The 12,626-nt window shown below is 31.2% G+C and overlaps 2 protein-coding genes across 3 annotated transcripts in view; one reads left to right on the forward strand and one right to left on the reverse strand.

The window, feature by feature from the left end:
* Positions 1–4,182: 4,182 nt before the first annotated feature.
* Positions 4,183–6,819, reverse strand: Zw (glucose-6-phosphate 1-dehydrogenase Zw). Its single transcript, XM_068765541.1, has one exon. The coding sequence runs from the start codon at positions 6,651–6,653 to the stop codon at positions 5,172–5,174; it is 1,482 nt and encodes a 493-aa protein (XP_068621642.1). The 5' UTR covers positions 6,654–6,819; the 3' UTR covers positions 4,183–5,171.
* A 908-nt stretch (positions 6,820–7,727) lies between these two features.
* LOC137922079 (protein ultraspiracle homolog) overlaps positions 7,728–12,626 on the forward strand; it is a 31,775-nt gene continuing 26,876 nt past the window's right edge. Inside the window, exon 1 of one of the 2 annotated variants that reach the window (XM_068764934.1) lies at positions 7,728–8,035. In XM_068764934.1, coding sequence (XP_068621035.1) covers positions 8,014–8,035 — 22 coding nt within the window. In that variant the 5' untranslated portion in view covers positions 7,728–8,013. Of the gene's footprint in view, positions 8,036–10,538; positions 10,648–12,626 lie in introns of those variants that run through there. The other variant, XM_068764933.1, reaches the window with a different exon arrangement.

Here is a 12,626-nt window from a genome sequence, read left to right on the forward strand (position 1 = left end):
TCAATTGGCAGCTTTTATAATTTACCTACTGCCTACCGTGCGGTGCATGATACCATTTGCCTAGTTGTGTTTAAACCTAAACCTTTCTCACACAAGTGATACATGTTGAGCTATACATATGATGTTGTGCTATAGATATGATGTTGAGCTATAGATATGGTGTTGAGCTATAGATATTATCTTGAGCTATAAATGATGTTGAGCTATACATATAATGTTGAGACTAGATATGATAGTTATGATAGTTCGAAACCATGTCAATCCATCGTCTGCCTCAGAGTTGCTAAAGCTAATGGGTTTTTTTGTTAAAATGGCCCCCATTGTTGGGGTCCTCTCGTACATTCCTGTCATGGCTCGGATGGGGTCCATCTTTATTTTGTTAATTTTTTTTTCATACCTCATTTTTTTCTCTTCTTATATTCTTCACAATTTCATCCATTCGTCATCTATTTTCTGTCAAAATATGTGGCTTACTTCTCTCCTTATACACACCGTTCACTTCAGTCCTTATTCATACAGTAGTTTACTTCTTTATACTACAATACAGTTATTTGTTTTATCTTTGGATTTTTTTCTCCTATCTGTTTATTATTTGATTTTTAAATATTTTTAATTAGTAAGGAAACTAATGATAACTAATGATATATACTATTTACATTTTAAAATTCCAATTTTTTATGTCCTAACCGACCCTTTCTAACTTGCTTTATTTTTATTTATATTCTTTTATTACCCCACTGCTGAGCTTCAGTAAAGGAGGGCGAATCTTTGCGACGCCCACGCAGGAGGCAATGGTCCTAATCTATCTTCTTTCCTGCCTCCATGTCTTGTTCCGTTTTTTGCCGTGAATATGCAGGATAGCCTGTGACGAGATGCAGCACGGTCTAGACTGCCCCCGGTTCACATGAGCTCGAGAGACTCTCCTTTGTTTAAACCGATGAAGGTACTCTGACAATCTGCATCTGCACCGTGACCTGCACTTGGTGAAGTACGCGATAGGCCTGTGTGACACTCGGGAAAAATTTCGGCAGCTAGTGGAAGTTTAGAACCTTCATCCTAAATACTTACTATTTACTGAGCTTGGCCACTTTCCAAAACCCAGAGAAGTTATTATCACGACCAGGGTTAATCCATAAAAAATATGATTACTGATTACGATAATAATAAGTGAAATTAATTTTAAGTAGGTTTAAACCTAATTTATCTAATGGATAATACAACTAATTATAAACGAACAATTAATAATACTTATAGTGTACTATACAATTTGCAATAATTGGTAAAAATTACACTGCTGTCTGTAGGCGCGTAATTTATAGTTTTTAAGTAGCCTTTTAATATGGCTTCAAGTTAAAGATATATAAAAGTGTGTTATAACAAAACAAAACCGCTAAGAATCCTTGGTGCTGGGCATCGATGGCCACAGAGGCTTGCTCATAACTAATCAGCAGGCTAAACCGCTTCACCGTCTTCGCCAGACTAACTTAGGATAGCGGAACTTGCAGTTTTTTCACGAATTAATTGAACAATGAACATAGAAAGTCCTTGCCTAGAAGGTAACCATTCAAGGCTGGACGAATGCACAAACACAAAAGGAAAAAACGACAAGATTTGTGACTAATTGACATTCGGCTACATGTTCACCTGTAAATGGGCACCTTTTTGCACACTTTTGTAAAGTTACAAAAACTGAAATCAATTATAACATGACGAAATGACTTGTCTTTCGTAAGTGACCATTCCAATGTATAGATTTAATGTTTTATTTAAGATTGGCTAAGTTGCAGCAATGGGCTACTTAAATCGATTTTCTTTATAGTTATATTTAAATAAACACGTTTAGCTTATTAACACCTTCGTCTATTATTTCTAATAAGTATTTTTATGCTACAGGATAAAATGGAGTTTACCAAACTGTAGGTGATTCTACGCCTGATACGTCGAATATCAAACGGTTTTATCTATTTTTAAAGTCAGTCGTAACAACTTAACGATTTTTACTATAATATATATACCAACTCGGGTAGGTATATACGTTAGATATGCATTGTAAAATCTTTTAAACTTGCTGTAATATCGCTTGAAATTTGTTATCATTATGTTCCTACAGGAAGGAAAAGGTGGTCTGCAGGTTTTTTAAGTATGTATATGTAGTCAATGTATGTATGTGAGTATGTGTATGTATTATTTACCTTAATATTGTACTCGTTACATGAAAAATGGAAAATGTTTGGAATTCAATTAAAGAAGTGTTCAGAATGTAACTAGAATTTATGTTAATTACAGCGGTCATGTTATTTAAAAATGAAATCTAAATTAACATAAAGTTTTATTAGAAGATTTTAATGCTCATAGCTATATATTTCTAGTTAGTAATCAATTAATATTAACGATGTATATTATCACTTGTTTGACGATTGAAAGTCCTTAATTACTGAACAATCATCTGATATGACACTTGAAACGTTTGTGTACATTAACAAATCTTTCCATACAAAAGTTTGAGTCAAGAATTAATACATATTATTTATGGCGATAATCTTCGTAGGAATAAGGGATCAATCGAATGCTTCTAGAAGGATGACCTATGATATTGCTGCATCTAAATACTTTGAACTTAAATACCAGATTTTTACTTTCGTTTCCAAGCACAAATTTATAAATTTTTATAAATTAGTTACTTATTCGTTTTGATGACATTTTAGTTTTTTCTAACATGGTTAAATTTTTAATTGTGGAATTACTAAAATGTCGTATCATTTCAGAATACGAATGTCTCCAAGGAACCAACTGTGTAGAAAGTATTCAAAGTATAAATGACGTGCGGATCAGCAATCGCTCAGTTGGTTTTGGTTGTTGGTCCGACCGCACCAAGATTTTGTTCCCAACAATTCTAAAGTCTTTAATTTTAAAGTAATATCTTTTCTCGGGGACACAAAACTAAAAAATATATACCTGTGAGCGACAGTGGAAGGCGATCCACCTCGAACCATTTCACATTTTATTCATTATCGTAAAATAAATTAAATAGCTTGAAAAATTTATGCCATGTGAAATTACAATTTCACGTGGCACAAACTTGCTTCTACAGAAGCATGTTAGCTAAGACGCGTTGAGTACTGCCTCGGGCTATTCAACTGGCACAATGAATGAACGAGTGAAGAGATTCTGAAACATACTGTCCCTTGTAATGAAAAGAGGATTCTATCTGATAATCTAAAATAAGCTCTCAGCCAAAGTTGACTACATATATCATTTTAGTAAGTCCTACTATAATAAACTACAGTATTTTAATACCTGGTACTATATTACTGTGCATGCCGTACATGCTGTTCACAATTGCAAATAATAATGGACTATGTCAATGTTCAACACAACTTTTAATTATTCCAGGCAACCTTAGATTTTCACCCACACTGCAAAACAGACGGTTGTAAAAATGAAGGAGCTTCATCAGGCAAGTCTTTATAACCTACCGTTATTTATAGGCTTACTGTTGATTACCACTTTTTCCAAAATTTAATGATTTCTTTTATGAAAAAATTCAATAAGGATGAGGCACTTATTTTCATTTAATTTTATAAAAATACCAAAGTACATTTTTCATTGACAATAATGCATATTCTGGATATATTAGTATATTATATTAAATTTAAAAGCAATTGGTATTAAGACCTAACCCAATTAAATAGTGTTAAATGCTATAATCTCTCCGTCTTTAGCTTTTTTTCAGCCATTTGGTGCTGTCTTTGCTGTTTGATATTGGAGTAACAATGATAAAGTAATTATTTATTATTGATATCATTATTTAAAGTTTCATAAACATATATACAGTGACATCAAGACTGAAAAATTACTGCATGTAGTTCAACAATAATGAAGAAAATAACACACACACAAGTCTTTTCATCAAGTTAGAAAATACGGAAACTATTATGTATATACTTTATCATATGCTTAGAATATAATGATTTGTACTTTAGTATATTATGGTTATATTGGGAGGATTGTCCAGAAATTATTTAGGTCTCTAAGAAAGCTGCTTTTAACAATGAATGGCACATTACCTCTTTTATCATCAAATTGTGTCTTCAACATTGTAAAAGAATAAGATTTTACATTTTTCTATTCATATCATACATTAAATAGTAAATAAAAAGACATCTGTTTTGATTTTTTTAAATTATGTATTGGTGTAAATCTGATACAAAAATACATTATCATCCATAGACAATAGTTAACTAACAAAAAATAATTCTTTCACCAGTAAAATGCTAATACAAAAATCTACAGATTCAAGTAACAATTGGACATGCTTTAAATTTCAAATATTTTATTAAATACAGAGGTAAAGCAGGTAAAATTTTAAATAAATACAAGAGATAAAAAAGACAACAATGAATCTCCTGATTATCTAGAGCCTAAACATAAAAAATGGAAGAGTAAAGGGACATTATAAAAATATAAATTTTCACATATATTAATCGATTTTATAATACTAAAATTGTATGTCATAATTGTTTACCAAATATTCACAAAAAGTCAAAATGTATTTAATTTCAAAAATGCTTAAAATGCCGAGTCATTTATATCCACAAATGATGATGCTGTGGTTATTACAAATGTAAATGTGACATTAAAACTAACAAATCACAGGCTTGAATCAAAATCTCCATGAGATTTAAATGTCATAGCGAAGTCAAGATTTAGTTCAAAAATTAAAATTTTAATATGAAAATTTTATTATGCTTTGTCCGTCTATAAAGTGAATACATACATTAATGTAGATATATAGTAGCACAATGATAAGCAACTGTTTTAAAGCAATTGAAACAATTTGCATTTGAAGGTCATACAAGTGACCTCTGTATACATATTGAAAGTTGCTCATAGGATTAAAAGTTAAGAACATTGTGATAGATTTTTGACTTTTTTCATTCCTTATGTGTAAATAACAGATCATTATGTAAAACTAAAGTAAGGTACAAGAATATTGTTTGACCCCAAAATGACCTCTGCTGAACAAACATTAATACCAAAGAAAATGGAATGCAGATTACATATTTAATAAGAACTTAAAACTAATATTGTTATTAAAGTATATTGCAGTAAAAATTAAAAGGAATAAATACCACCACCGCTTTGTTCCCAGGCTAAAAAATTGAGCAATTTCACGCAAGTGCAGGTTTCTCCCACTTGTAAGATCCTGAATACTTAAAATCATTCTCAGCTAATTTTGCATCAGCTTCAGCAGGTCCTCTAGAACCATATATGTAGGGAATGGGTTTAACATGGTTCTCCTCTAAGTCTTTTAGTACTGGTGTAAAAATACGCCAAGCTTCTTTCAATTCATCATTACGGACAAAATGCATCTGTGTTCCAGTAAAGACATCCAAAATCAACCTTTCATATGCATCTGGTACATCTGCTCCTTTATAACGTAAACTATATGTTAAATCTAATTCTGTTTCAGTCAAATCAAATTTCATTCCTGGAGATTTACACATGAGCTTTAAATATAAAGCTTCACCTGGTTGTACTCTTATAACTAATTCATTTCTCTTTGCATGGCCAAATATGTCTCCCGGCACATCTTTATATTGTATCCTTACTTCTGCTTTCCTTTCATTAAGAGCTTTACCACAACGAAGAATAAATGGAACACCTTGCCACCTTGTATTATTGATCCACACAACAGCTAATGCATATGTAGGTGTAACAGAATTTTTCGGTACAGTTGGATCGTCAAGATACCCCAGTGTTTCATCTCCTTGACCATTAGGATTACCAATATATTGACCAACTAATATATCGCTAAGTTTTATTGGTGGTATGTGTCTCAGAACTTTAACTTTTTCATCTCTAATATCATTTGGGTGCAATGTTACTGGCTTCTCCATAGCAACCAAGGACAGAATTTGAAGGAGATGATTTTGCATAACATCTCGTAGAATACCAAAGTCATCAAAATAGCCTCCACGACCTTCAGTTCCAAATGGTTCCTTGAATGATATGAGAACAGAGGCAATATTTTCTCTATTCCAAGAAGGATTGAAGATTTGATTAGCAAATCTAATTGTCATGAGGTTTTGAACCATCTCTTTGCCTAGGTAATGATCAATTCTGTATATCTGGTCCTCTTTAAACAAGCCAGCTAAGTGGTTGCTTAATTTATCAGAACTTTTGTCATCTCTACCAAAAGGTTTCTCTATGATAACTCTAGTATATCCTTTAATTGCATGGCATGCATTCCTGATATTAACCGTAACATCTTCGAATACTGTTGGCGGTACGGCCAAGTAAAAAATTCTATTTGCTACAGGCCCTTTTTCAAAGGTTGTTATATGTTGATTCAGAAATTCATAATCCACCCTTTTGTCGTAAGATCCGGATACATATGAGTTGGCATCCCAAAACGCTTCGAACTTGTCTTCTTCTCCTTGCCGCACTTTCATGTACTTTTTACACTTTTCTCGAATTTCCTCCAATGTTTGTTTAGTTCTAGCATAACCTACAAATTTTGTAGTTTTCGGTAAAAGATTGTCTCGGTACAAATACCATATTGTAGGATAAATCTTTTTCTTGGCTAAATCACCTGAAGCTCCTAATAAAACAAACGTATGAGGGTAATGAAAATCACCTTTATTCTCCATTTTTTACTTGTTTACATGCAACTCTAAATGTACCAGATAATTGTAACAGTTGTAAATCACTACACGTATTATTCTAATAAAATAGAACTTATTGAAATTCACGAACTGAATATTTGTGTACACAAGTTCTTAGTGATGTATTTGTAATTAAGAGTAAGAAACTGACTTAAACTTTACAATTGAATCTATATATATAGCAAAGATGACTAAATTACGTTACGAGTTACCAGATCTTTTCTTGCAAAGTACCAACTTTTACAATTTCGTTATTAACACCAACATGTTTTCCAGAGACGTAATAGTAGTAATCGAAACAGATTTGTCCTTTCAACATTGTTTCGTAAAATTTAGGATGTAGGTGAAAAAAGAAATTGGCAGCAGGATGTAAATACTATAATCAAATCTGAGGTGGTAATTTCAACTTATTACATAGTATTATAAAGTTGTATGAGAGTGTTTCGTTTCAACTGACATCGTCTATTTTCTAGCACCTCCTATGATAGTTGTACCACTTATGTACATATCGGTGAAGAAAAGAAAATTTTATTTGAACAATCACTTTTGTTTGCATAGCGAGATCGCTAAAGCATAATTTTTTTTTTAGTTTATTAGCTCGCGGATCTGAAATCCGCGAGCCCTGAGTCCGATGAAGCTGTAAAAGCCAAAACGACTAACAGCGCCCATCAACATTCGAATATAGCCATAATTTTATTTAAATTTATAGAAAATAATTTTAATTTGCTAAAGTTAGTTTTAAACTAGTTGCGAACTATGCAATTTAATTAATACCAGATATATTAGGTAATAAATTTCATTGGGCAATAACATAAGTGTTGCACTTTTTTTAATCTTTATTTATTTCAATAACAGTTGATTACGGTTATTCTTTAAATATCTATGGTCTACAAAATAATTGTTAAAATGAGATTTTCAATTAAAAAATAAAGTTTAATGATTTTAATATTTCTTCAATATCTGTTCTTTATGGTATAGGCTAGGCATAGTCAAAAAATTCACTAGTAATAACTACAGTAAAGTACGGATGACGTGACGCTATATGTTTTTGGTATGTCACTTGTGTACTTGTTGAGGAAAAGGAAATAGACATTAGACACCCTTTAGGTTCAAATTTTATATTTAATGAATTTAAACTATTGATTTTGTATCTCCAGTTTCTTTCGCTAAGATTTATATAACAAGTGTTTTTCATAATATCTTCAGGCTGTGGGTTTAACGAGTAAATATAATTGCATTTGTAGGTATATTTAGTTCAACGACCTTGTTACTGACAGGTTCATCGTTGTGACTGAACTAATATATGAAAGTGGTATTGTAGGCGATAAATAAATTACAGCTGAGGATGGAGCCCTCGAGAGAACCAGGCAAGTGTTATTAAATCGTATTATAACATTACATTCCTGGAAACTATCTGTATTATCAAATTTTTCGTAAATGTCATAAACGGAGTCCTATTTCATTTATGTTTAATACTTTTAAAAGTTCCTAATTTATTATAGTTATTCATGCAAATGAATTTTTCAATTTTCTACATATGATAATATTTTTTCTTTTATGTTGCCTTATTCTCAAAAACCTTTTTGATGTAAACAAGTGTGTGTATCTTTAGTGTAAATATCATTTTTTAGTATGTCACTAAATGCTATACCCCTAACAACACATCCTAATCTGTATTTTGCATACTTTAAAAGTATTTATGTATATAAGAAGGTAAAGATAATTTAATGACAAATTATGCATATCTCATCTTTGACACAGATCTTTAGCAAATAGGATAATCTTCTTGATAGCCTGAATTATTATTTCTATGGCTCAAACTTACTATTAATTTTGTGGGCTCAGCAAATTGGCTCATAATTTAATTTTGTTAAAAAAATATTTTGTTTCAAAATTATTACAAATTTAAATCGGAGTTAAATTTATGTTCTTAACAAAAATTTTGTTTAAATACTTGTAAATAGGATCTGGATTAACATTACTTTAGATAAGAAGTTGAGAAAGAAAACCATATGGTGTCTTGTTCTCAATATGATATTAATACTTTATTTAATTTTTATAATTAATTATTTTTTAAAATTGAAAAATGATACTTTTAATATTTCAGTTACTATTTTACTTTATTGCTAAGTGAAATTGCATTTCCAATATTTTTCAATTTGCTTATTTATATATAGTTTTTGTAACAACTGTTTTATTTTAATAATATTCCATAAAATTTTTATCTAATTAAGTTTATTGATATTATATTTATAGATATTATATTGCTATATTTGTATATGTAGTATTATATTCCTATATATGTGTATTTAGGATACCAATAAAAGAAACACAAGAACAACTTTGCACTTGCTCATACTATATGGAATAAATAGAAAAATGTGCTTAATCCTTATCACAAGTATCCAATATAATTAGTAAACTGTTAATGATTTATTAATGTTTATTGGTACCGGTAGCCAACTTGATTAGTTTGACTGGACTTACCTCAATACAAGTACCCCTAATGATTAATTATTATTAAAAACAGCATCTGCAGTATTTGTTAACATTACTAGATTCACATTTATTAGTATGGGTTTGTATAAAAAAAAATATTATTCATGAAATATACATGTTAAGCTTGGTAAGTAACTTTGATAAGTGTAAAATAATAAACAACAAAAAATGTATAACAGTAAAATATTAAAACATGAATATGAAAAGGTTTGTAAGAAAGTTTTAAAAATAACACTTTGTTCCCATATTGATACAATATACGAGTATATTTTAAGGATTCTTTATGTCATATATACATACATAAATATATATATATAAGTGAAAAGTAATGAATGAATACAATGGGACACTATCCATACTTATATTTACACACACATAGATGGCGCTTGCACGTGTAGATTTATAGCAAGGCAGTAGATGGCGCTGATTGTCAATATTGTTATTGCGATTACATTACGCTCGGAATCACAAAATAAGCATATAGGTAAGTTAGGTCCAACTCAACAACATATAACCCACCTAAGAGTATGAAGTTTTGGTTTGTTAGTAAAATGCTATTATAATATAAAATTCAGAATACAAGTGTTTCGTAAAATCATTATGCAAGTATAAAGATGCAGAAATAATGTTAGAGTCAAACAATAATTTCTCAATTCTTCTAAAAAACAATTGCGAGTAGGTAGGTAATAGCATTAAAATTTCACAGATTCTTATAGTAGTCAGGAAGCAAATGCATTTCATGCGTTTTAAGTATAATACTAACACGAAGGTGGAAATAACAGTTTCTTTTTTTGTTGTTGTTGTTTGTTTTGTCTGATGACTAGATCGGCTTTTCTACACTTTTTCCAGCAGTTTGTTCGCAGCTTTCGATCTATCCTGAACGTCTTCGCGTTCCATGTAAAGCGAAAGCTGCGGCTTCGGCTGTATGATCGCAGTTATCGAATTAATAATCTGTTAGATTGCAAACGTTTTACGTTTATGTGAAAGGCACTACATAAGGTTAAGTAAGTTAGGCACGTATTGTGAGAGTTCTTTTCTTTGACAATTACTTTTAATACTTACAATGGCGTTGAGATTAGCAAACTCACTATTGATGGAGATAAACTAAACATGTTATTGTTTTTATTCTGCGCATCTACTAAATGATTGAAACATAAATGGGATTTAGTGAACAATTATAACGAGATGCAGTTTGGGAAATAACACGTGTGATGCATCGGGATAGGCAGTGCGGGCGGTAGGGAGGGTGAGGGGTGTGCAGTCGTGTGCAGTGGACCACTCGTCGTCGCACAAGGTCAAGGAGAATGATTAACAACGAAAATACAGCAAAACAAACTGGCGGCGCGGCGAGGAGGCGGGGACGAGGCTCGGCAGTCGTAGCAGCGACGCCGGTCGCTTTTGTCGTGCGTCTCACGTTGTCGCGGAGCTCCCGAAAATCGATGCACGATCCGCAACGTGCACCCGATACCAATCATACATTGTAATTCTTGATTTAACTTATGAGTGACGTCGTATTCATTAGCTTGCGCCCCGGACTTCTATTAATACATCATTCGATATTTATATACATTTAAACACCCTCTAAATCATAATATCTGAATAAGTTATCAATTTAGATAGCTATTGTCGATATAAAAAATGAGAATTCGATCGTCTTTATTTACATTTTATTTTGTGCATTAAATTCGCATTGGTTAACAATATATATATTTAAATCTTGGTAAAATTTACTCTTGGTAAGTAGTATGAGATACAAAATATTTTGATAATTTTTGTATACGCTGCTTCTGTTTTTTAAAGTACGTAGCATTTATATACGGTGCCTGTTAATATGTTCAGCATGAGTCAGAATGGTATAGAGGTTTGTACTAAAACATTATGTATTTTGGCTTCTGCGCACTTATAAAGTTGTAATGTTTTTTATGTCCTAGGTCTTTATCTGAACACACAAGTCGTAAAGAGCATTGCAAGGTTGCAAGTGTATTGACTTCAATATATTGAATAAGTTTATCTCGATGTTCTAGTCTCATTATTTCCATTGATATCAATTTTAATTTTTCTATCACGATAAGAGAGAAGTTGGCTCATTTGATAGTTTGACGTCAGGGTAACGTGATGTAACCTATTGCCGTAAGCGTGCCAAAGTATACTCCGAAATTCGGTAAATCGACAAACTGTGATGAAGACAAATAGAATGTGTTTTGATTTCGATATAACACTGATGTGCATTGTTTTTTCTGGAGACGAAATTAAGAAATCGTTACTATATGTTTGTCGCTTCTGAAATAATATTCTTTAGATATTTGTCTCTTTTGCTAAAACATTTTACCGTCCGTAATAGATCGTAAATAAGCTTGTTTTACTGTAAAGATAACAGTTGACAAAAAAATCTGTGTAATAAAATTGTCCTGTAAAAGCAATTTTTATTCTGAATATATTTAGCTTCTAACCAACCTTCTGTTGCTTTTTCGTGGTTAATGACTATGTTATTAGGTATATCTTCTAATATATTTAATTAGAATGTCTATATCCTTGTTTAGAAATTCCGGAGTATTTAATTAGTACAAATGAAATCACTGTGACCAACATTTAAAATGCCGTTAAATTTATTTCGATTATCTCATTTACTTTTTAATTCAGCAATCATTGTCACAGTGAGTGTCTCAAATTTTTAAGACTCTTTTCTACCAAGGGATTTTTCGAGTTTAGTTGCAAAAACGTGGTTTATGCCAGGCGCTTTTAACGCCTTATGCTCCCTATTGCGACGAATGTGTTAATGCTAATAATTCAAAAATTAACCTTCAAAAAAGTCGTCTACTATTACTATTTAACATTACTAGACTAAGAGGAATAGAAAATCTATTAGTGTGCATTCTGCCAGTTTCTAGTGTCTTAATTCATAAGATGATTACGAATAGATAAATGTTTCTCCCTTAAATATGTTGTAACACACGAGTTTTCGTTATAAATTTGTGCTAGCAATTAAATAAAATACCATACTAAATAGCAGTGTATATAAACATTGACAGACATGTTTGTTACATGACATAACGTCTAGAAACATGAAAATAAGCCAACGTCCAATCATTGCAGAACGTCTCCCTACCGGTTCTGAGGACTTTCTATTTCTAATTTCTATTAAAAATAAATATTTTATTAAATATTCGCAAAAATAGAAATATGGGCATGTGTTCGTTTTGCTACATAAGACGGCAATAAAAATTCTGTTACATGCTCCCATTTAACTTTTAATGCATGTGTAAATTCTGTTTTATAAAAACAGACGCGAGTACAACTTTGTGATTTAAGCAGACAAACTAAAAAGATTGTATCACTGTCAAGGCCTTCTAGTTTATTTGAATTCATTGCCGCCTTCGTGCCAACTCACTCTTTGAATTATAATTCGCCAATTTACTTTTTTCAAATAGACTTATTGCTAGCTAATTGTATTAAGATAAA

The sequence above is a fragment of the Battus philenor genome, unplaced genomic scaffold, assembly GCF_028537555.1.
Source record: "Battus philenor isolate CCGP_79_NKW_IND1 unplaced genomic scaffold, ilBatPhil1.0.hap1 SCAF_2, whole genome shotgun sequence".
Taxonomy (NCBI): domain Eukaryota; kingdom Metazoa; phylum Arthropoda; class Insecta; order Lepidoptera; family Papilionidae; genus Battus; species Battus philenor.

Coding starts and splice junctions, on each gene's coding strand:
- Zw (XM_068765541.1), bottom strand. CDS start 6,653: ATGGAGAATAAAGGTGATTTTCATTACCCTCATACGTTTGTTTTATTA.